Source organism: Bos indicus, chromosome 1 (genome assembly GCF_029378745.1).
Source record: "Bos indicus isolate NIAB-ARS_2022 breed Sahiwal x Tharparkar chromosome 1, NIAB-ARS_B.indTharparkar_mat_pri_1.0, whole genome shotgun sequence".
Taxonomy (NCBI): Eukaryota; Metazoa; Chordata; class Mammalia; order Artiodactyla; family Bovidae; genus Bos; species Bos indicus.
In genome coordinates, this window is record NC_091760.1 from 78,143,862 (window position 1) to 78,165,259 (window position 21,398).

General features: G+C 37.9%; 1 protein-coding gene across 9 annotated transcripts in view; it reads right to left on the bottom strand.

Moving 5' to 3' along the window:
- TP63 (tumor protein p63) overlaps positions 1-21,398 on the bottom strand; it is a 272,129-nt gene that overhangs the window by 109,696 nt on the left and 141,035 nt on the right. The window contains exon 1 of one of the 9 annotated variants that reach the window (XM_070790187.1): positions 1,240-1,464. The exons of the other annotated variants lie outside the window; for them this stretch is intronic. Coding sequence (XP_070646288.1) covers positions 1,240-1,449 — 210 coding nt within the window. The 5' untranslated portion in view covers positions 1,450-1,464. Of the gene's footprint in view, positions 1-1,239; positions 1,465-21,398 lie in introns of those variants that run through there. 9 annotated transcript variants of the gene reach the window in all.

A 21,398-nucleotide genomic window follows, 5' to 3' on the forward strand; every position in this document is an offset into this window, starting at 1 on the left:
TTAAAGCAAAACAAGAAACTCAAGTTTCTCCACCGAGGACAAGCAAGCCTACTTGAATGTTTTAAAGGAAAATAGGCACTTCCTTTTCCTTCTTTAGATAACTCGATATTTCCCCTGCTATATTTACACAGTTCAGGTGTCTAGACAATAGCGCGGTCAATATGAGAGCACTGGCCCGGCTTTGTCGCCGGTGTGGAGGCTTCCCTTGTGCCTTCTGCCCAGAGTACTGTGCATTTTGTTCTGATTTTTAAGGAGCTCTATTTGAATACTCCAGTCTACTTTTTGAAGCATTCACCTGCAAGCATTTTCATCCGAAACACTGAACTCACTCTCTTCACACTGCACTCCCCCCTCCCCAGTCTGATTAGTGTCAACACAGCTGCCCTATTCTGAGGAATGTAAACTAATATTGTTGTTAGACCTCCCTCAACCTTAGGAAACTTCCTCAAAGCCTTAGAGTCTCTTCAGGATTTTTTTTATTCAGAGATTTAAATCCCTGAAACAAATGTGTTGAAGACAGAACAGGGCGGCAAACATTAATTCCTTAAATAAAATCCTATGTGCTATAATATACATTTACATGTATGCATACATAAATATTTAATAATGCATCACTCCATAATAACTCATTATACAGTGAAAGTTGAAGTCAAATCACCAGACAATAGGGACCTGAGTGAAGTCCCTTCAGGATTTAGGTGGATCTCTGGATTGACAGACTTCAAAACGGAGATGGCTTAAAAAAAAAAAAAAAAAAATCTCATCTAATTACTTAAAAAAAAAAAAAAAAAAAAACACTTAATTTGCTTTTAGGATGAAGTCTGGAGACAAAACTGAGAACTTAACTAAGTTGAGACACAGTCAACAAATTTGTCCTACTGGTAAGTGAAAACCCAACAGAGGAGTCATTTCAGTGAGTCTGGCAGAATATGATCTGCTCTCTCAGATTGTTCTCATACAGAGTGATTTTCTAAACTCCTGAATATTGAGCTTCTTCAAATACATAACATCTCCCCAGAAATTTTTCTTCTCCCTTTTCTCCTACTGTTTCATCTTTTACTTTAAAAACACTCTTACAGTCACCACAGAAAGCATTAACCAAGAAAAAGAGATTCCTATACACAGTTTGCAAAAACATTACATTGGGTGACCAAGAACCACAAATATGTAAGCTTTTATTTTAAAAAGAGAAATAAAAATAGCATCTCTAAATGGAGTGCTAAAATCTAAAAGCCTTACCTCACTAAATTGAGTCTGGGCATTGTTTTCCAGGTACAACATGTTAGCTGTAAGATTGATCAATGCCGCTGTCCTCTCTTCTGGCTCCAGGATTTTGCCAACCCCCCCACCCCCTCTGAGACCCTTACAGTAGAAATCTACTAGGAAGATAACAGAACTCAAGTCCTTCTGTCTCTTTCTCTCTCTGTACATAATTTTAGGTTCCCTCATATATACCCAACTATAGGCATGAGGGGGCGGGACTCTTCTCTTTACCTGTCCAATCCATCAACTTCCACCTGGACTCCTCCACTCCAATGGAGTGAGGCCTCTCCCATCTCATTAAGTAGTTAGAATTCCTTATCACCAATCTTTAAAAGAAAAGGAAAGAAAGAGAGAGAGAGAAAAAAAGAACACAGGAGAGAGACAGGTAAAAACTTTCCCTTGTCTCTTTCATAAGAAAACACACTCTTTCCTGAAAACAAAATCTCCCCAAACAAACCACAGATCGTACCACCACCAGGACTTAAAGAAGGCACTTCAGAAAGTTATTTTACACTTTGCAACAAAAAGTAAAGCTTCAGGAAAAGCTTTCAGAAGTTGGTTTTTTGTTTTGGGTTTTAAAACCTAGATGTGGATTTTCAAAAATGATTACACAGTTAGAAATTTGGGGAAACTACCCAAATCAATGCATATATATACTTAATATAAAAATTTAAAAATCCACTGCCTGATAGGTAAAGGATTTCCCACTTCTCCCTAGAGAAATACCAGTGGTTTCAAGCAAATCTATGCCAACATAAGCCACTTGATTGTTCAAAGCATGTTTCAATAACAATTTAAATCATTGGCCCTGTTAACTTGTAAAAACAAACAAACATCCATATTATGTACAGGAAATAGAAAAGCTGGGAAAAGTGCCCATTTTTTTAAAAAGCCCTTAAAAAAATGCTTTTTTTCTATCATTATTTCTTGAAATATAGAATCAGCACAATAGCTTATCTATTTGAATATTTATTTTCTCTACCATACCTAGTTTTTATTAATGCTCAAAGATAGTAATTTTATAAACAGATAATTAATTACTATTAACTAGAATAAATCTTCAGGTCTGAAAGACAAGTCAGATTTTGCCTTAAAAATATATTTACTTAAATACACAACATTCATGTAGAATTAGGTTTTGCTTGCTATGGATTCAGAGAAGATGAAATGCATCCTGATGGCTACTGTGGGATCCACTAACATATGCTCATTGCTGTGGAGTATAATTTAGTTAGACTTATATCTAAACATCACTTCTCACCTCACACTCGGGAATCCAAATTACCTCTGTCCTGCCTAAAAGTTACAACTGGACAAGATATCTATAAGTGAATACTAAGATTACTTCCAAAATTTAGAAGGAGATTAGAAGAAAACTAGAAACCAGAATAGATTAGCATATAAACCTTTAAAATACCCTTTAACATTTAAAATGTGCAAATGCATTCATGACCTTGGAGTTGCCTCCCCTTTACTTCACTTTTTGCCTCCATAAAATGCATGCACATAAAGGATAATATGATCCTGAGGTGATATTTATCTTAAGCCCCTAAGTTATTGGTAAGATGTTGCATTTTTGCAAAAATTTTTCAGTAATACCATTTTATTTCAACTGTGCAAGGATATGACAACACTAATTCTACAAATTTATATCAGACAAAATGTTGATTTCTTCACTGAAATACTGGGAAGTTTATCTCTTACTATCTGTAATTAACCAAAGAAGCACGGGCTACAAGACAAAAACAAAAACCAAAAGAAAAAAAAAAAGAAATGACTTGCAAAATGCAATTCATTATTTACACTATGTATTTAAATTGTATACCCACTGACAGCTTCCAGGTAAGTAATAGAAAGCAGGTGGTTGTTTTCTGAAAACTGTGCTCTATTCCAGTGGTTCAAACACTTGGATGATCCTGAGAATCATCCAGGGTACTTTTTAAAAACAGAGTTCTTGACCTGATCCCAGATCTTTATAGCCTAGTAGGAAGTTCTGAATGAGGCAAGTTTGGAAATTAATCTGGAGTAAATGCATTAGCACAACTTCCCAGAAAGTCATTATTGGATTCTTTTCTACATGAATAGGGTAGTGTAAGCATTTGAACCCCTAAATCTAGGGTTCACAATATCAGATGCTGATGATATTCAACCAAATGTAAACAAATTTCATCTTGCGCAAAGTCAAAAGCTTCCCGGCAGTATTTGATGGATGAAAAAGATCAAATTCCTTCTCTCTACCACCTTAGCCTTCAGCGTATGCCGGTGAGACTATGATCTCTATCTAAGGTATCTACCAAATCTAAAACATGTATATTTTACATAAAAGATACAATAAATCTGCTAAGGCTACGTGTCTGTTCTGGGTACTTGAGGGGAAGGAGCACTGGACTAGGGGTTAAAGGAGTAAGTATGAGATACAAGAACCATTTCCAACTCTGTGCCCTGGGGGCAGGTTACTTAACCACTCTGGATTCACGTTCCTCATTTGTGAAATGAGAGGCAGAACTAAATGATTTCTAAAAACCATTATAAAGATAAGAGTCTTTGTCCAGAATTTGTGGAAGTGATTTAAAGGATTATTCACATTTCTCATATTTTACTGGGGTATTTGTACCTCAGTTTGCTCATCTTCAAACTGTACAATGAAGCAGTTGAGTCGCACAGATACTAAGATGCTTAAATGACATAAAGAAAAAGTCACAATGCATTGAGGGGAAAATTCATGGGTTTTTCTTTAGGGTATAATAGCTCCTGGGCTTCCTTGGTGGCTCAGATGGTAAATAATCTGCCTGCAATGCAGAAGTTGCGTGTTCGATCCCTGGGTCAGGAATATCCCCCGGAGAAGGCCATGGCTACCCACTCTAGTATTCTTACCTGGAGAATTCCATGGACTGAGGAGCCTGGTGAGCTATAGACCATGGGGTTGCAGAGTTAGACATGACTGACTAATTAACACACTTCATGGTAGTTACCAATGCATTTAAATTTGAATTTAGCACACACGTTTCCATAAAAGAGTGAATGAAAGTACCTCTGATAACATTCGATTTCAGAATTAGTGTAAATACTTGATGTAAACATCACGCATTTATTTAAGCAGAAGGTTACAGAGAAGCAAGCATTTTCTGTATTCACCATGCGGCAAAGTTTACCTTTGACCTCAAAGGTTTACTAACGTGCATTAATTTTCCTAATAACCTAGTGATGTAGTTAAGTATTATTATCACCATTGTGCGGATAAATAAATAAACTCAAAGATTTTAAGTAGGTTTCCTAAGTCTTCAGGAGTCAGAACAACTTTATTTAACTTTACTTACAGGTCATAATTTCTCATTCTCAGCAGTTCCCTCGAATTCCTCACAGATTCATGGCCTCAGACTCAGGGCTCAGCACTATCTCTTGAATGAAAATGTCACTGCTGTAAATCTAGTACACTGGAAGCAGAAGTCATTCAAGATGTACGATTAACACATATGCTTTCTTGAAAGAAGTGTGTTACATATTTGTTGAATATCCTTCTTTACAGATACTCATGTAAGAACTCTTTATATGTAAAAATATTAACCTTATAATAATTGCAGCAAATAATTTTCTGCTATGTGCGTGGTTGTGTATGTGTTTCTGGTGTTTCAAACTCATATATGGATTTATGGTTTGTTCTTTGGTGTAGAAGATTTCTATTTTCCATAACTAAATTCATCATTTTTCTGTTATGATTTGTTACTTTTCAAAGAGAGTTTGAAAGGTCTTTGCCAGTCCAACATTATAAAATCCTTTGGCCATATTATAGTTTCATATTATTATGGGGCTTTTAATTTTTCATATTCAAATCATTAAATGCTCTAGAATTTTTACTGAATTTGTATTATGAGAAATAAGTGAAGATTCACTCCTCCCCCAACTTATTTCATCATTTTATTGAATAATTTTTGTCTCTAATTTGACATGCAATCTTTATAACATATCAAATGTCAATGGCTCCATTTACACCTCTAAGTGATAAAGTTAAGCAAGTACATAAATGCTTGGTACACATAAAAATGGCAGAAAGTGAAGAGGAACTAAAAAGTCGCTTGGTGAAAGTGAAAGAGGAGAGTGAAAAGTTGGCTTAAAGCTCAACATTCCGAAAACTAAGGTCATGGTATCTGGTCCCATCACTTCATGGCAAATAGATGGGGAAACAGTGGAAACAATGCCAGACTTTATTTTTTTGGGCTCCAAAATCACTGCAGATGGTGATTGCAGCCATGAAATTAAAAGACGCTTAATCCTTGGAAGGAAAGTTATGATCAACCTAGATAGCATATTCAAAAGCAGAGACATTACTTTGCCAACAAAGGTCCGTCTAGTCAAGGCTATAGTTTTTCCAGTGGTCATGTATGGATGTGAGAGTTGGACTATCATGAAAGCTGAGCACCGAAGAATTGATGCTTTCGAACTGTGGTGTTGGAGAAGATTCTTGAGAGTCCCTTGGACTGCAAGGAGATCCAACCAGTCCATCCTAAATGAGATCAGTCCTGGGTGTTCTTTGGAAGCAATAATACTAAAGCTGAAACTCCAGTACTTTGGCCACCTCATGCGAAGAGTTGACTCATTGGAAAAGACTCTGATGTTGGGAGAGATTAGGGGCAGGAGGAGAAGGGGACGACAGAGGATGAGATGGCTGGATGGCATCACCAACTCTATGGAAATGAGTTTGAGTGAACTCCGGGAGTTGGTGATGGACAGGGAGGCCTGGTGCGCTGCAATTCATGGGGTCTCGAAGAGTAGGACACGACTGAGCGACTGAACTGAACTGAACTGAACTGAACACATAAAATACTAGTTGACTTTCTTAACCCACATTATGTAAGGTTGGGTAGGGAACAACATGGCCTCTATAAAGTTCTAGAAAGTAAAAAGTGGAAGCAATTTAGTCTCTCAGATCTATGTCTGCCCCCTATGGCTTGAGGTAAGTAGAGAAAACAAGGAAATATTTAGGTTTCATGCAGTCATAAAAATAGAGATAAAAGTTTTAGTGGGTTCCCCTCATGAAGACTTTAGGTCCTAATTGAATTGAGAAAACATAAAAGTTAGAAGAGGCTTCATTGTATCTGGTAGGATTAGGTAGTCAATTATTAAAAAAAGAGACTGGTGACTTGCTTTTATATTAGCAGTTGAAATTCCAAGAAAGAACATGTGCTTGACTAGAAATGTATCAACCCTCTATGCTTTAACAAAAAATTTAACCATACCTATCAATGTCTCTACATTCTCTCCTCCCTACAAAGGGCCCTCACCATCATTTTTATCTTTCCTAAAGAACAACTATGATTGTGTTATTCCTCAGGATGCATCATTGCCAAAGGAATAAGCTCTTTTCATAGGCACTCAAAATCCTTCTTCACAGGTTGATTTCAAGCTGCCCTCTCAGCTTCATATTCCTATATTCCACTCTGCTTGCTACATGCTGGCCCCAGCTGAACATTTTGCCCCTGTGCTCAACTTGCTCCCTCAGTTTGGAATGCCTTCGTCCCATTTACCTGTAAATGAAAACACTTTCAAATTCCTTAAATGAAACTGAGTTCTCCAGTTTCCTAGTTGAAGTTTAATCTTTTCTTATTTTATGTGAATGTACAGTTTACAATGCAAAAAATTTTATACTTGTCAACTCCTCTATGAAGCTATGAACTTTTGAGGTCAGAGTACATTTCAGTTCATCATATCACATTTAGTGTCTAAAAGCTTGATGAATATAAGTTCAACTGAATGATTTAACTCTAGAAAAAAACTAGAAAGTTGAAAAGGGATTATTTACCCAAAGTATTTATTATGACACAAATGCCTTTCCTATAGGAATCAATGCATAGCACCTAATTACAATAGGAGAGAGAGAAAAATGATGCTTTCAACTCAAGGACTGTTCGTCAAAACTTCAATACTTATTTGTCAAGAAGGAAAATTGTCAGCATGATAAACCTACAACAGTCAAAAAATATTGGGATTTTATAAAGCATGAATTAAAGCTAAGAAATGTTGGGACTTTCCAAGCTGCTCCAGAACAAAATCAATGAGATCATTTTAATACCAGCCACCATAAAGTCAAAGGATGGTCAGCAGGACACACTAACTTTCATGGCTCTAATCTTTCCCAAGTTAAGTGATTTCCTTCCTTTCCTGCTCCAGACAGGTAAGAATGAGCTTTGGAGAAGCTACTGAAAGCACTAAATCAATTTACCAAATCAGTTTTCTCTGAAGGCTAAAGCTAAATTCCAAACCAAGCTAAAAGGTCACCTCCATTTTAGAGTCACTAGTGAGACTCTGAAAGATAAGCAAGACTTATAGGCACAGAGGAGGAAATAAAGTCTGTCCTATATCTTAAAGATATATTTCTTTATTTTTGTAAACCTTCAAGAAGGTAAAATGGTAGACAACATTTAGTTTCTCTCTCTTTGTATATTTTGTGGGTCAGGTATTTTTCAGAGTGCTTTATATATATCAAAATTCAATTAATGTTCATAAAAACTTATGATGTTTATACTGTTGTTATTTTTCTCTTATAGATGAAGATGAAGACAGTGGTGGTGGTGGTTTAGTGACTAAGTCCTGTCTGACTCTTGTAACCCCTGGACTGTAGCCTGCCAGGCTCCTCTCTCCATGGGATTCTCCAGGCAAGAATATTGGAGTAGGTTGCCATTTCCTTCTCCAGGGGATGCTCCCAACCCAAGAATCGAACTTGGGTCTCCTGCATTGCAGGCAAACTCTTTACTGACTGGCTTACGAGGGAAGCCGTGAAGACTCTGATATATGGTGGCTCAGAGGTTAAAGCATCTGCCTGCAATCTGGGAGACCTGGGTTCGATCCCTGGGTTGGGAAGATCCCCTGGAGAAGGAAATGACAACCCATTCCAGTATTCTTGCCTGGAGAATCCCATGGACAGAGGAGCCTGGTGGGCTACCGTCCATGGGGTTGCAAAGAGTCGGACACGACTGAGCAACTTCACTTTCACTTTCACTAAATGGTGAAATCAAGATCTGAAGGGATTCAAAACAGTCCAAGGAAATAGGTATCCATATGCAAAAGAATATGGCTTCCCTTGTAGCTCAGTTGGTAAAGAATCTGCCTGCAATTCAGGAGACCAGGGTTTGGTTCCTGAGTTGGAAAGATCCTCTAGAGAAGGAAATGGCAACCCACTCCAGTTTTCTTGACTGGAGAATCCCATGAACAGAGGATCCTGGCAAGGTACAGTCCATGGGGTCACAAGAATCAGACACAACTTAGCAACTAAACCACCATGTGCAAAATGATAAGATCATCTTCATATAATCTTTAATTTGCATTTTAAAATTTTAGATTATAAAAATAGGGTGATATTTCGAGCCCAAAACTGAAAAACAAAAATAAAAAATAAATGTTATCATAAGCATAACACTCATAGAGGATTACTGTTAAAAGTCTCCTTTGTCTTTTTCCTATGTTTATGTACATATTCTGTCTGCAAAATTAGATTACATTCTATATATATATATATATACACACATAAGTTATCTTCATATTATAAGCTTTTTCCCATGTTGCTGCTGCTGCTGCTAAATCGCTTCAGTCGTATCTGACTCTGTGCAACCCCATAGACGGCAGCCCACCAGGCTCCCCTGTCCCTGGGATTCTCCAGCCAAGAACACTGGAGTGGGTTGCCATTTCCTTCTCCAATGCATGAAAGTGAAAAGTGAAAGTGAAGTCCCTCAGTTGTGTTCAACTCTTAGCGACCCCATGGACTGCAGCCTACCAGGCTCCTCTGCCCATGGGATTTTCCAGGCAAGAGTACTGGAGTGGATTGCCATTGCCTTCTCCTGATATGTATGCTGCTGCTGCTGCTGCTGCTGCATCGCTTCAGTCATGTCCGACTCTGTGCGACCCCATAGACAGCAGTCCACTAGGCTCCCCCGTCCCTGAGATTCTCCAGGCAAGAACACTGGAGTGGGTTTCCATTTCCTTCTCCAATGCACGAAAGTGAAAAGTGAAAGTGATATGTATAGAACAAGTTATTTTCCAAAGGGCTGAATCAAATTTTATTTGTATGCGGTTAAGAACCACAGTATTAGAGTCATCTTTTCTAAATTTATAAATGAAAAAAATATTTTCTTATTTTAATATGAATCCCTCTGGTTGTGAGAAAAATTAAATGTATTTCAATATGTTTATTAGCCCTATGCATTTCTTCTCTACATGATCTATTAATGTCCTTTGCTTTCCCCTCTATTCTCTACTTCATTGAAGTAGTAATGCTTTCTTTATTAATAAAGATATTAGCCCTTTGACATATTTGTCATATATTTTTCAAGCTTCTTTGCTTTTTAGCATTACATGTATTGAAATAGAAACTTTGATTACTTTATTACATAAAAATGAATTATTAGCCATTTATCTCAGAACCTAGAGATAACCACTGCCAAAATTTTGGTATTTTCTTTTCCATGTAACTCTGTGTGCTTTACAAACTAAACATTTGATTGTATATATTAAAGATATATTTTATTAAAAATGGATGTGTGTGCATGCTAAATCACTTCAGTCATGTCCAATTCTTTGTGACCCTATGGACTGTAGCCCGCCAGGCTCCTCTGTCCATGGAAGGCTCCAGTCAAGAATACTGGAGTGTGTTGTCATGCCTTCCTCCAGGGGATCTTCCCAACCTAGGGATCAAACCCTCGTCTCTTATGTCTCTTGCATTGGCAGGCAGGTTCTTAACCACTAGTTCCACCTGGGGAGCCCCTAAAACTGTATATGTGTGTCTATATAAATATATGCATATAATTATTTTAAAAATTCACCTGTTAATATGATTACATACTCAGGTCATAACTCAGGTATTTTAATTAAACCCTATATTTTTTAATTGCCATATAGTCTTATTGAATTAATTTAGCCATCTCCCATTAATGGGGTATTTAATCTGTTTCTATTTTTCATTAACATTATTTCCCAGGCGGTACAGTAGTAAAGAATCTGCCTGCCAATACAGGAGGCACAAGAGATGGGGGTTCAATCCCTGGGTCTGGAAGTTCCCCTAGAGGAGGAAATAGCAACCCATTCCAATCTTCTTGCCTGGAAAATTCCATGGACAGAGGAGCTGGCTAGGCTACAGTCCATGGGGTTACACAGAGTCAGACATGACTGAGAGCACATACACAGACATAATTTTAAAGCAAACACCTATTATGCTATTAATTAAAATATATTATTAGAAGTTATTATTCTAATTATTAGAAGTTATTATTCTGCATTATTTGGTTAAGAGATATTTAAATATTTTAAAGGCCAGTAGATACTACTAAATTGATTTCCAGATACTATACCAATTTCTGTTTAGATCATCAACATAGAAAAGAGCTTACCCTGCCACAACAACTAAGTAGCTACAAATATTTAAAATATTTCAGAATAAAAAAGCACAAACAAAATTAACTTCCTCCTAATATTATTATACATTATTTATTAAAATGAACATAACTAATCTCCAACCATTAATTGGTCTCCTTTGAAAAATGCAACTATTTGAATCATACCAACTTGTGTTTGAATACTGCTGTGTTTACTTATTTTCTTTGAATCTTATCTATAAAATCAAAATACCATCCTATATTATAACATTTAACTTCCTAACTAACCCTAGAGCAGTGATTAGCTTATCATAGGTTCTAAATGGGTTTCAGTACCCTTTTATCCTTTTGGACTTGACTTCCCTAGTGGCTCAGATGGTAAAGAATCTGCCTGCAATGCAGGAAACCAGTTTGATCCCTGGGTTGGGAAGATCCTCTGGAGAAGGGAATGGCAACCCACTGCAGTAGTCTTGCCTGGAGAATTATGAACAGAGGAGCCTGGTAGGCTACAGTCCATGGGGTCTCAAGACGTCTGCCAGGACTGAGCAACTAACACTTTCTACTTTCCTTTCTTTTATCCTTTTACTTATTCATATCTGTAGTTCTGGACATATTACTAAATACCTGCTAAAAGTTCTTGCTTTTTAAGCACTAGATTTTCTAGTATTTCAAGGGATACTCTGATTAAAATTATATTTCATTCCTTTCTTTTCTTTTCATTTCATTCCTTTCTTTTCATTCCCTCCAAATGGCTGTTGTTGAAATAAGTGAAGACAATACAGTCAATGCCAACTTGGAAGAATGGAAAGAACACTGGAATCAACAGCAGCAAACCTGTGGTCCACACCTCCACTCCAATTTTGAGTTTGTTTGTTATTTTAATTAACTGGTGAATAATCAACAAATACTCACTCAAGCTAATTGCATAATACATCACCATTCCTTTTTTTCATACTGGAATATATATCAATATGATACCAGCTTTTAAGTAATTTACCCTACCTGATAAACCATAGGGAAACCAAACCATCATATCTTTTAGGATCCTGCATAAAAGGATATTGTCCCAAGAGTCAGAGACTTTGGATTAAGTTCTGGCTCTGCCAGTAAATTGATTATATTACTTGAAGCAGGACACTCTTCTATACACCATGGAGTTTTTCAATCTGTTAATTAGACATAGATTCATTATATATTTGTATCCTATACTACTGTGATTCTAGTCTCCTTGGTGTTCATGTTTTCTGTTTAACCACAGTCTGAATTTCACTACTGATGGAGACAGACAAGTTTGCCATCAACTTTATATCTTATATCTTTTGCTTGTGTTATTTCCTTTCTAAAGAGATGGTGAAAGCAGTTGACTTCATAGACTAGTTGATTTCAACCAATCTTTCAGTCTTACTATCAAGCTGGAGATTTTAGGCTTCACTTTTAGTTCCTCATTTTTTTTCTCTCCTTAGCAGGAATATAGGCTGGGCAGGGGATATCTCATTCTTCCTGGAGGCTGTATTTTGAGGCAACTCAGCGTTCTTTCTTACGTAAATCCTCTCCAGCCTTTTCAGGGGAAAAAAAAAATCCCAGGTAAAATAAAAAGGGGGTGTGTTAACTTTGGAGTCCTGGATGAATCCCAGGAAAATAATCATATTTTGTCTCTTTTAATTCAGACTCTCAGAGAAAGTGAGTTCTAACGTCTTTTTCTGGTTTCAATTCACTGATCTGCACTCATCTTTAGTTATAGGAAATGTCTCCCCTGGTTAAACACAGTGCAGTACCAGGCAACAAAATGAAGTCATTGGCTTGTTACTTTGGGAAGACTTCATGATTCCATCTGTGAATCTCACCCCATCCCATACACACACCTGAGGTGCACAGTACCTCTGCATCAGGGACCATGGGAATTGAATTGAGCCATCCTTGGAGCTCTGTTTTCACCCATCCTCTCTGCTGCACTATTCATGCTTGCACTACATCTAGATCCTATGTATGAGAAAGTGGTATACATAAATATGGTGTGTGTGTATACATATATATGCATTTTTTAAAGTTCTACTTTACGGCTTAAAGCTCAACATTCAGAAAACGAAGATCATGGCATCCGGTCCCATCACTTCATGGGAAATAGATGGGGAAACAGTGGAAACAGTGTCAGACTTTATTTTTTTGGGCCCCAAAATCACTGCAAATGGTGACTGTAGCCATGAAATTAAAAGACGCTTACTCCTTGGAAGGAAAGTTATGACCAACCTAGACAGCATATTCCAAAGCAGAGACATTACTTTGCCAACAAAGGTCCATCTAGTCAAGGCTATGGTTTTTCCTGTGGTCATGTATGGATGTGAGAGTTGGACTGTGAAGAAGGCTGAGTGCCAAAGAATTGATGCTTTTGAACTGTGGTGTTGGAGAAGACTCTTGAGAGTCCCTTGGACTGCAAGGAGATCCAACCCGTCCATCCTAAAGGAGATCAGCCCTGGGATTTCTTTGGAGGGAATGATGCTGAAGCTGAAACTCGAGTACTTTGGCCACCTCATGCAAAGAGTTGACTCATTGGAAAAGACTCTGATGCTGGGAGGGATTGGGGGCAGGAGGAGAAGGGGACGACAGAGGATGAGATGGCTGGATGGCATCCCTGACTCGATGGACGTGAGTTTGAGTGAACTCCGGGAGTTGGTGATGGACAGGGAGGCCTGGCGTGCTGCGATTCATGGGGTCTCGAAGAGTAGGACACGACTGAGCGACTGAACTGAACTGAACTGAACTAATGCACAATGTGATCTTGGAGTAGTTATCCAGCCTCTCTGTTTCTCTACCTCCTACAAGTACCACAAAGGGTGGGCCAATTCCTATGAGATTATGAGATTTCTAAAGTCCTGTCTCAGCCCAAATGTCTCAGATTCTCCATACACTTTTTTAGTTGAATTAAAGATTCTTTAAATTCTAAAGTGCTTTACAATGTTCAAGAGTTTCACACACATGATTTCATATATTTCCATAATAATCCCTTTTTTTCCCCTCACTCCTAACTGGCCCTCTCTTCTTACCCACTGGTAGCCTTTAGTTTGTTCTCTGTTGTTTGTGAGTCTGCTTCTTTTTTGTTTTATTCACTAGTTTATTGTAATTTGTAGATTCTACATGCAGTGTTTGTCTTTCTCTGACTTATCTTACTATAATGCCTCCAAGTCTACCACGTTGTTGCAAATGGCAAGATCTTTATATTTTTGACTGAGTAATATTCCACTGTGTGTGTGTGTGTGTGTGTGTGTGTATCACATCTTCCTTATCCATTCATCTGTCAATGTAATCCCTATCAAAATACCAATGGTATTTTTCCCAGAACTAGGGAAAAAAATTTTAAATTCATATGGCAACACAAAAGACCCCAAATATCCAAAACAATCCTGAGAAAAAAGAAAAGAACTAGAAGAATAATGTTTTTCCTGACTTCACACTAAACTACAAAGCTGTAGTAATGAAAACTGTATGGTACTGGCATAAAAATAGATGCATAGATCAACAGAACAGGATAGAGACCAGAAATAAAGCCACACTCTTATGGTTTTCATATACTTTTAAGGGACACTAACTATATTGCTACCATGTAACTATTGTGATCATTTTGGGTGGCAGAAAAATGCCACATAAAACAAGGAACACTACATTTGAAATATAAGTCAACATTATCAGGAAAAAAGAAAGAGAGGCCCTAACTAGACCCAGCATAACTGATGTCCTTACTACCTCCAGCAGAAAGGTCAAAGTAATTTAGGACCGACAAACTGTGGTATTCTTTTCTTTTTTTTTCCAGAACTGGGAAAGCGGCATGTACTGCTTGCTGTCTCAGACACAGCTGTCACCAGGCTACTGTAATCTTCAGTCTGTGACTACAGGCCATGGGAGTAAAAGTATCACTCACTCTAAGTATGGAGTACAGGAAGCCTTGGTCCAAAAAATTAAAAAAAATGAGGACTTGAAAGTAAGCGGCTTCCTGGTGTAATTTTTGTTCCAGGATCTCTGAGTACAGACAAAAGTAAAGCTTACGTGGAATTAGAAGCCTCAGAAGTAAGGTTTGGAGGTAAACCCTGGGAACTGTTTATTGAATAGGAAAACCGAATCCAACATCAATAGTATATACATGACAATGTGGTGGTATGGACCAGTTCTAGATTTAAAGTAGTCTACAGGACTATCTTTATTTTAAAAATGTCTTATGAATGGACAAATAAGAATGCAGAAGTTTGGGGGCTTTATAATAAGAGCCTTTAGGATGTGAATTATACATTGAAGTTTAAAAGCAAATAGATCTTATATTTCCCAATGCTGTGGTTTTGTATATTCTGGCTCTTCCATTCTCTTAGACAGGTAAATTCAAGTGTATTCTTCAATGCCCATATTAGGTGTTTCTTCTATTTTACTCAACACGTGAGTATCTGCTATAGACTCAGCACGGTGCTTGAAGCACTCTTGGATCATTTCTTGTCTTTTCTAAGCAGCCAGTTACTTTTGCCTCTTAATTTTCCCCCAAGTTTATGGATACCTATATGACTATAGATCTCATCTCATTTCTTTTTAATGCTGCTTTCACGAGTCCCACACTAAAATATGAGGACAAAGGTGATGCCTATTTAGTTTTGCACTTCCTTTACCTAAGTATGCAGAATAGGCACTCAAATTCTGTTTATCAGATGACTATTCTGGTTTGATCCATTAGACGCATCTGCAAAGCAGGCCTGTTCTTATTACTCCCACTCCTTAGATAAGGCAAGCAGGTTACAGAGGGGTTAAACGCTGTATTCAAATTCACATATAAACTATGCTTAAGGCTTCATATGGTCCTGTGTCATACAAGTTGCTTGTCACAGAAGAGATTACCCTGTCACACACATGCCTTAACAATGGGGATGAATTCAACCTCAAAGAAAATCAATTTGTTTGCATGCTAGACAGGAAAAATGAATGGCCATGTTGCTACAAATGACTCCCAAAGATATTCTTTCTCCTTGAGCAGCTTTTCTCCCTTCATGTTGATCTCCTATGCTTCTTACTGTTACAGACACAATGAACGGACTTAATTCCAGCTTCTCAAGCCTGATTCACAGCTCGATTAAAAAGTGGTGCAACTGAGTAGGTGTGTTTCTGTGACCTGAGTGGTTAAGCCAGATCTTCTGGTCTCGGAGGCCACCGGTTTGATTTTGTAAGAATATATTATCTGCATCGATCATTAACCGGACAATTCTGCAACTGTTGTCTCAAAGAGATTAAAAAAAAAAAAAAAGACTCAAGAGGAGAGCTGCATCCAAAAACTCTAGGTAATTTCCAACAATGACTAACAATAACTTTAGGATTCAGCTACATGTTGCTTAAAAGTAAAGGGAAATTCAGTATTATGGCTTCCTAATAATAAAGAAATTATTTCTTCAAATGAAACCCAGTGCACATGTTATGTTCAAATTACAGGGAAAAAGCAAGTGCCAAAGTCGGATTTCATCATATATAATCTGAACACACATACACACACACAGACATACACATACACACACACACACAGACACACACACACACAAGCTTTATGGAGAAGATGGGAGCAGGTACCCCCAAACTGAGTCATTACTTATAACTCATTTGCTCCATGAATGAAATGGGTATACACTATTCCTATCTTAATCAACATCTTATGCTCTCTTTTTAAATTATTCCTTTTTCTGCATGAGGTTTTATAATTCAGATGTATTCTCTGCAAGGTAAGGAGTTTAAGAAATAGTATCAAATGGCTTGAGTCAATGACAGTATAAGTGGTGTGTCCTAAATCTGTAAGATTATGACCCAACCAGGATATTGATACTTCAGACTGAGCAACTCTTTAAAAGATAATATACAGCTTCTTTCCTCCCAATGCATTCCTCAAATGGTCCATATTCTTACAATTTTTATTCAGCAATCATCATATATTTTAGCCATGGTCAGTAAGTTAGAAAACTACTTCAGTCAGTGAGTTCAGTACCTTCATGTCTGACTCTTTGCAACCCCATGGACTGCCACACGATAGGCTTCCCTGTCCATCACCAGCTCCCGGAACTTGCTCAAACTCATGTCCATCAATTTGGTGATGCCATCCAACCATCTCATCCTCTGTCATTCCCTTGTTCTCCTGCCTAAGTTTCACCTATGTAAACCAAAACTCATGCATGGTCTTCAACCATCAGATCACCTCCCTCTTTGATCACTACTGTTAGTCTAGAGAGGAAGAGGTCAAACATGAATGTTGGTACACCTTACGGGAAAATGGTTAGATTTCAGTTTTACTTCTCCCTTCCTAAGTAGGTGATCTAGTTGATTTGATATTTCCTTACGGTGAAATAACAGATCTATTTGGGGTACACTAATGCTGTTAAGGGATTGTAAGGGATACCTGAGATCATCATTTGGAAGGGATATCTGAGATCATCATTTGGCAAACATATTACTTCTTTCACACACACACACACACCCACACACCTGCACATATGCACTTATCACTTCTAACATTAACTGAATCCTTTATTGTACAGGGTCTTACAATAAGACTCAAAGAAAAATAAGACTATCTGTCCTCAGACTTCCTGATCCAGTGAAAGAGACACATGCAAAATAAATAAATAAATAAATATATACATATATATTTACAACATCAGGATGAAATGTATGTAAACTAGTAGCTAAAATAAATAGCAAGTATAAGTTACAAGTAGCAGTTCTATGTAAACACAGGAGGTGTGACTAATTTTCCATGAGATGAGTCCATGTTGAGTGTTTAAGGTTGAGAAGGATTTGGGAGGAAGAGAAAGAAGACATTCCCGAATGAAAACAATAGCATGGGTCAAAAGACAAAAACATGAAATTATGGATTCAAAGGAATAAAAAGAGTTAGGTGAGGGGGGTGGATGTGGGAGATGGAAGGTGGAGTAAGAGAGATAGGTTGGAATAAGATTGTGGTAGATTCAAGTTATTTCTATCTTGCTTATACTTAAGGGAACTAAGCCTTTAGGGTTTATGATTAAAAATGTCCCTGAAATTATAGTTTAATAAATTTGGCTTTTAAATTAAAAAAAAGAATGATTACACAGGTGTATATATATATATATATATATCATAATATTATATATATATCATATATATTTCATATATATATCATTCACATACATAGATGCCTTTTTTAACACAAATATAGTTCAATAAATTTTGCTTTAAAATCAACAACAGCAATAAAAAACATACAAACAAACAAACAAAATAAACCACCCTGAAGGTAAAGGTCTGAGCTGTGCTGTGTGCTCCGTCACTCAGTTGCCTCTGACTTTTTGTGACTTCTTTGGACTGTAGCCCACCAGACTTCTCTGTCCATGGGGTTCTACAGGCAAGAGTATTGGAGTGTGTTGCAATTTCCACCTCCAGGAACTCTTCCAGACCCAAGGATCGGACCCAAGCTCTTGTCTCCTGCATTGCAGGCAGATTCTTTACTGCTAAGTCATTGGTCGGGATAGATCCTCTCTTATTTCCTATGACTCTACCTCTTTAACTCCTTGGATTAAAAATGGAACATCTTCATGTGACTTGAAAGGATATCAAAAAGTCTCTAGTAATTGAGGGACTGTCTTCGGCCACTGCTATCACCAAAGAGCAACATCAGCTAAGCTTCCCTCTCTCACCCCCTCCAGAGAAAGGCGCCTGCCAAGTTCACCTAACTGTCACAACAGCATTTGCCCTCTGACCTTCAGCAAACAATGCACAGAATGCTGTTGGAGACTACTGGATGCCGCCCTCTTACTTCTTTAAAGACTGACCTGCAAGGCTAATTAGAGAGTTCAGTCTTCTGCTTATCTGAGGCTTAACACTTACATTTAGAACTGTAAAGCAAACCCAGCCCTTTGACAGAGCTACAGGCTTGGAGGACTCTAATCCAGCTGGGGCTAGCCTAGAAGGGATATTTGAGTTTGTTCTCAAGGTGGTTTAGGGACTCAAACATAAGGACCCCCTTTGTTGATCACTATTCTTCTTTAAGACTATGGGCCTCTGTGGTTAGCAAGCAATTAAGAATTTGCTCATAATTCCATTTCCCATTTTTCCCTAGGACTATTAGTAGACATAATTTCTCTTCTTGTGTCACAGCAAGAAGACCAAGGAAAGAATAAAGAGCCCTGTCAGTTTCTCTGGAGGGAAATGTAGTATTCTAAAGAAGATAAGGGATAAAAGAGAATGCCTGACTTGTACTGATGGCCATAGGGGCAGTCATTCTAAGTGATGGTAAAAACAGAACAAAAAGCATATTACATCACTGAAAAGCTATAGAGATCATATAGCCAAAACTTTTCATTTTAGAGACAGACAACATAAAACCCAAAGATGGAAAATAAGCACCCCAACAGTTTGCGATCATTTTGTGATTAGGAAGTGGTTCTCCTCATTCTTATGGTACTGCATCCTTATCTGAAGGAAGTGCATTACCCATTGCATTTAACTAAGAGAAATACATGTTTATATATGTTGCCATGGCTTGCATGTATAAGGGTACCAGAATTACATCTCATGGACCCCATTTAGCAGCTTTAAGTTCTACTTTGAAATCTGTTAAGTTTTGATCACTATAATGGATTTTCTAATAAACACATTTATGATATTAGTAAATTTTGATCTCTGTTAAGCTCTGATTCTCTGGTGAAAAGTTTTCCAGTTTTCAGTTTGAGCCTTCTAAAATGTAAAAGAGATATGAATTAAGTGAGGAAGGGAAAGTTAGATATCTGTGAAAACTGATGCTTTAGATACTCAAAGAAATATAAGGGATACCCATGTGTATTGAAAGTTACCTCAGGAAAGTTTGGAAGAAAAGGGCACATTCAAGAAAACAGGAGGACAAAACTAAGTGGAAACAAGGAGAGGGGGAAAGTGACATTAGAATCCAAGTAGCTGTGTAGAAGGCAGTTTTCACTTTACACTGCAAGGACAGAGCTTAGAATCTAGCAAAAAGAGCAGCATCCTCTGGGTTTGGGTTGGAAAACAGCAACAAAATAAAAGGAAGTAAGACAGACTTGGGAAGAATAGTTTGGAGTTATAAAAAGCTAAGCTACCTATTAAGCTAAAGAAAGTGAATGCAGCTCATGTCAAATGACTTATTTATACAGTTTTTCAGTCTATTTCTTTTCTGTAGAAAGACTTGCACCCAAAATAGCCCTTTGAGGACATGGGTCTTGAGGATATATTTGATGATAGTATCTACTAACATTTGTACAATCTTTCATATGAATAGATTGATGTGCTATGTAGTCCTTCCTTGGAATCTTCAGGAGATCGATTCCAGAACCCCTCATGGATGCCAAAACCCCAGATGCTCGAGTCCCTTATGTATAATGGTAAGCTATTTGCATATAACCTACATGCGTGGATGAGTGCCAAGTCACTTCAATTGTGTCCCACTCTGTGCAAACCTCTTGGACTGGAGCCCACCAGGCTACTCTGTTCATGGGATTCTCCAGGCAAGAATACTGGAGTGGGTGCCATGCCCTCTTCCAGGGGATCTTCCAGACCCATTCAGGTATTGAACCTGAATCACTGACATCTGCCTACACTGGCAGGTGGGTTCTTTACCACTACTGCCACATAGGAAGCCCTACAACCTACATTCCTCCTTCCATATACCTTAAATCATCTGTAGATTACTTGTAGTAGCTAATACAATATAAATATTATGTAAATAGTTGTTAGCATGGCAAATCCAAGTTTTGCTTTTTGGAACTTTATAGATTTTTTTTTTAATGAATATTTTTGACTCCTGATTAGTTGAATCCTTGGTTGGTTGAACCCAAAGATGCAGATAAGGAAAGTCAATTGTATCCAATGTTATATTGAAAAGCATTTGCGCTTGCCTGGGAGAGCAGCTACTCAAAGTCAAAAGGCCTGCCTTAAAGTCCTGGTCCTGCTACTTGCTACATCTGATCTGTGGTCTTAGTGAACACCTGAAACTCCATTTTCATATTTATTAATGAGGATACTGCCACCTACATCACCTCGTACAAGGTAACAGTGAGGGTTGTCAAATGAGACAGTATGTTTTAAAAAGTAGGAGGGAAAGAGAAAAGAGATAAGAATGATGAATAGTAGACTGAGATTGCCAAGTAAGTGATACATGCAATCATCTGTGGGTTCTCTGATCACACTCCCATCAGCTCACAATAGAATCTGGCCACAGTGAAAGATGTCTACAGAGGCACTGCTGAGTATACATAGCTTTTTTTTTTTTCTTTTTGCTAAGTATTAAATTTGTTTTAAAGGGAATGCTATTTGTTAAAAGAAAGCAAATGTGTCTTTAGATAATACATTAATATTTAGCCATGAATTGAAGAGAGTTTTTCCCTTTCCACATCCTGTGACATTTTTCTGATCTTCAGGGGACACAGACAGGATGAATGGATATCTTCCTTTCCTCCTAAAATTAGGCCAGTTACTTTGTTGATGTTTAGTTTCTCATTCATGCCCAACTCTTTTGAGACCCCATGGACTACAGCCCAGTAGGCTCCTTTGTCCCTGGGATTCTGTAGGTAAGAATACTGGAGTGGGTGGTCATTTCCTCCTCCAGGGGATCTTCCTGATCCAGGGATCGAACCTACATCTACTGTGCCTCCTGTATTGGCAGACAGATTCTTTACCACTGAGCCACCTGGGAAGCACCCCCTACAACCCTGCTGCCGCTGCTGCTACTAAATCACTTCAGTCGTGTCCGACTCTGTGCGACCCCATAGACTGCAGCCC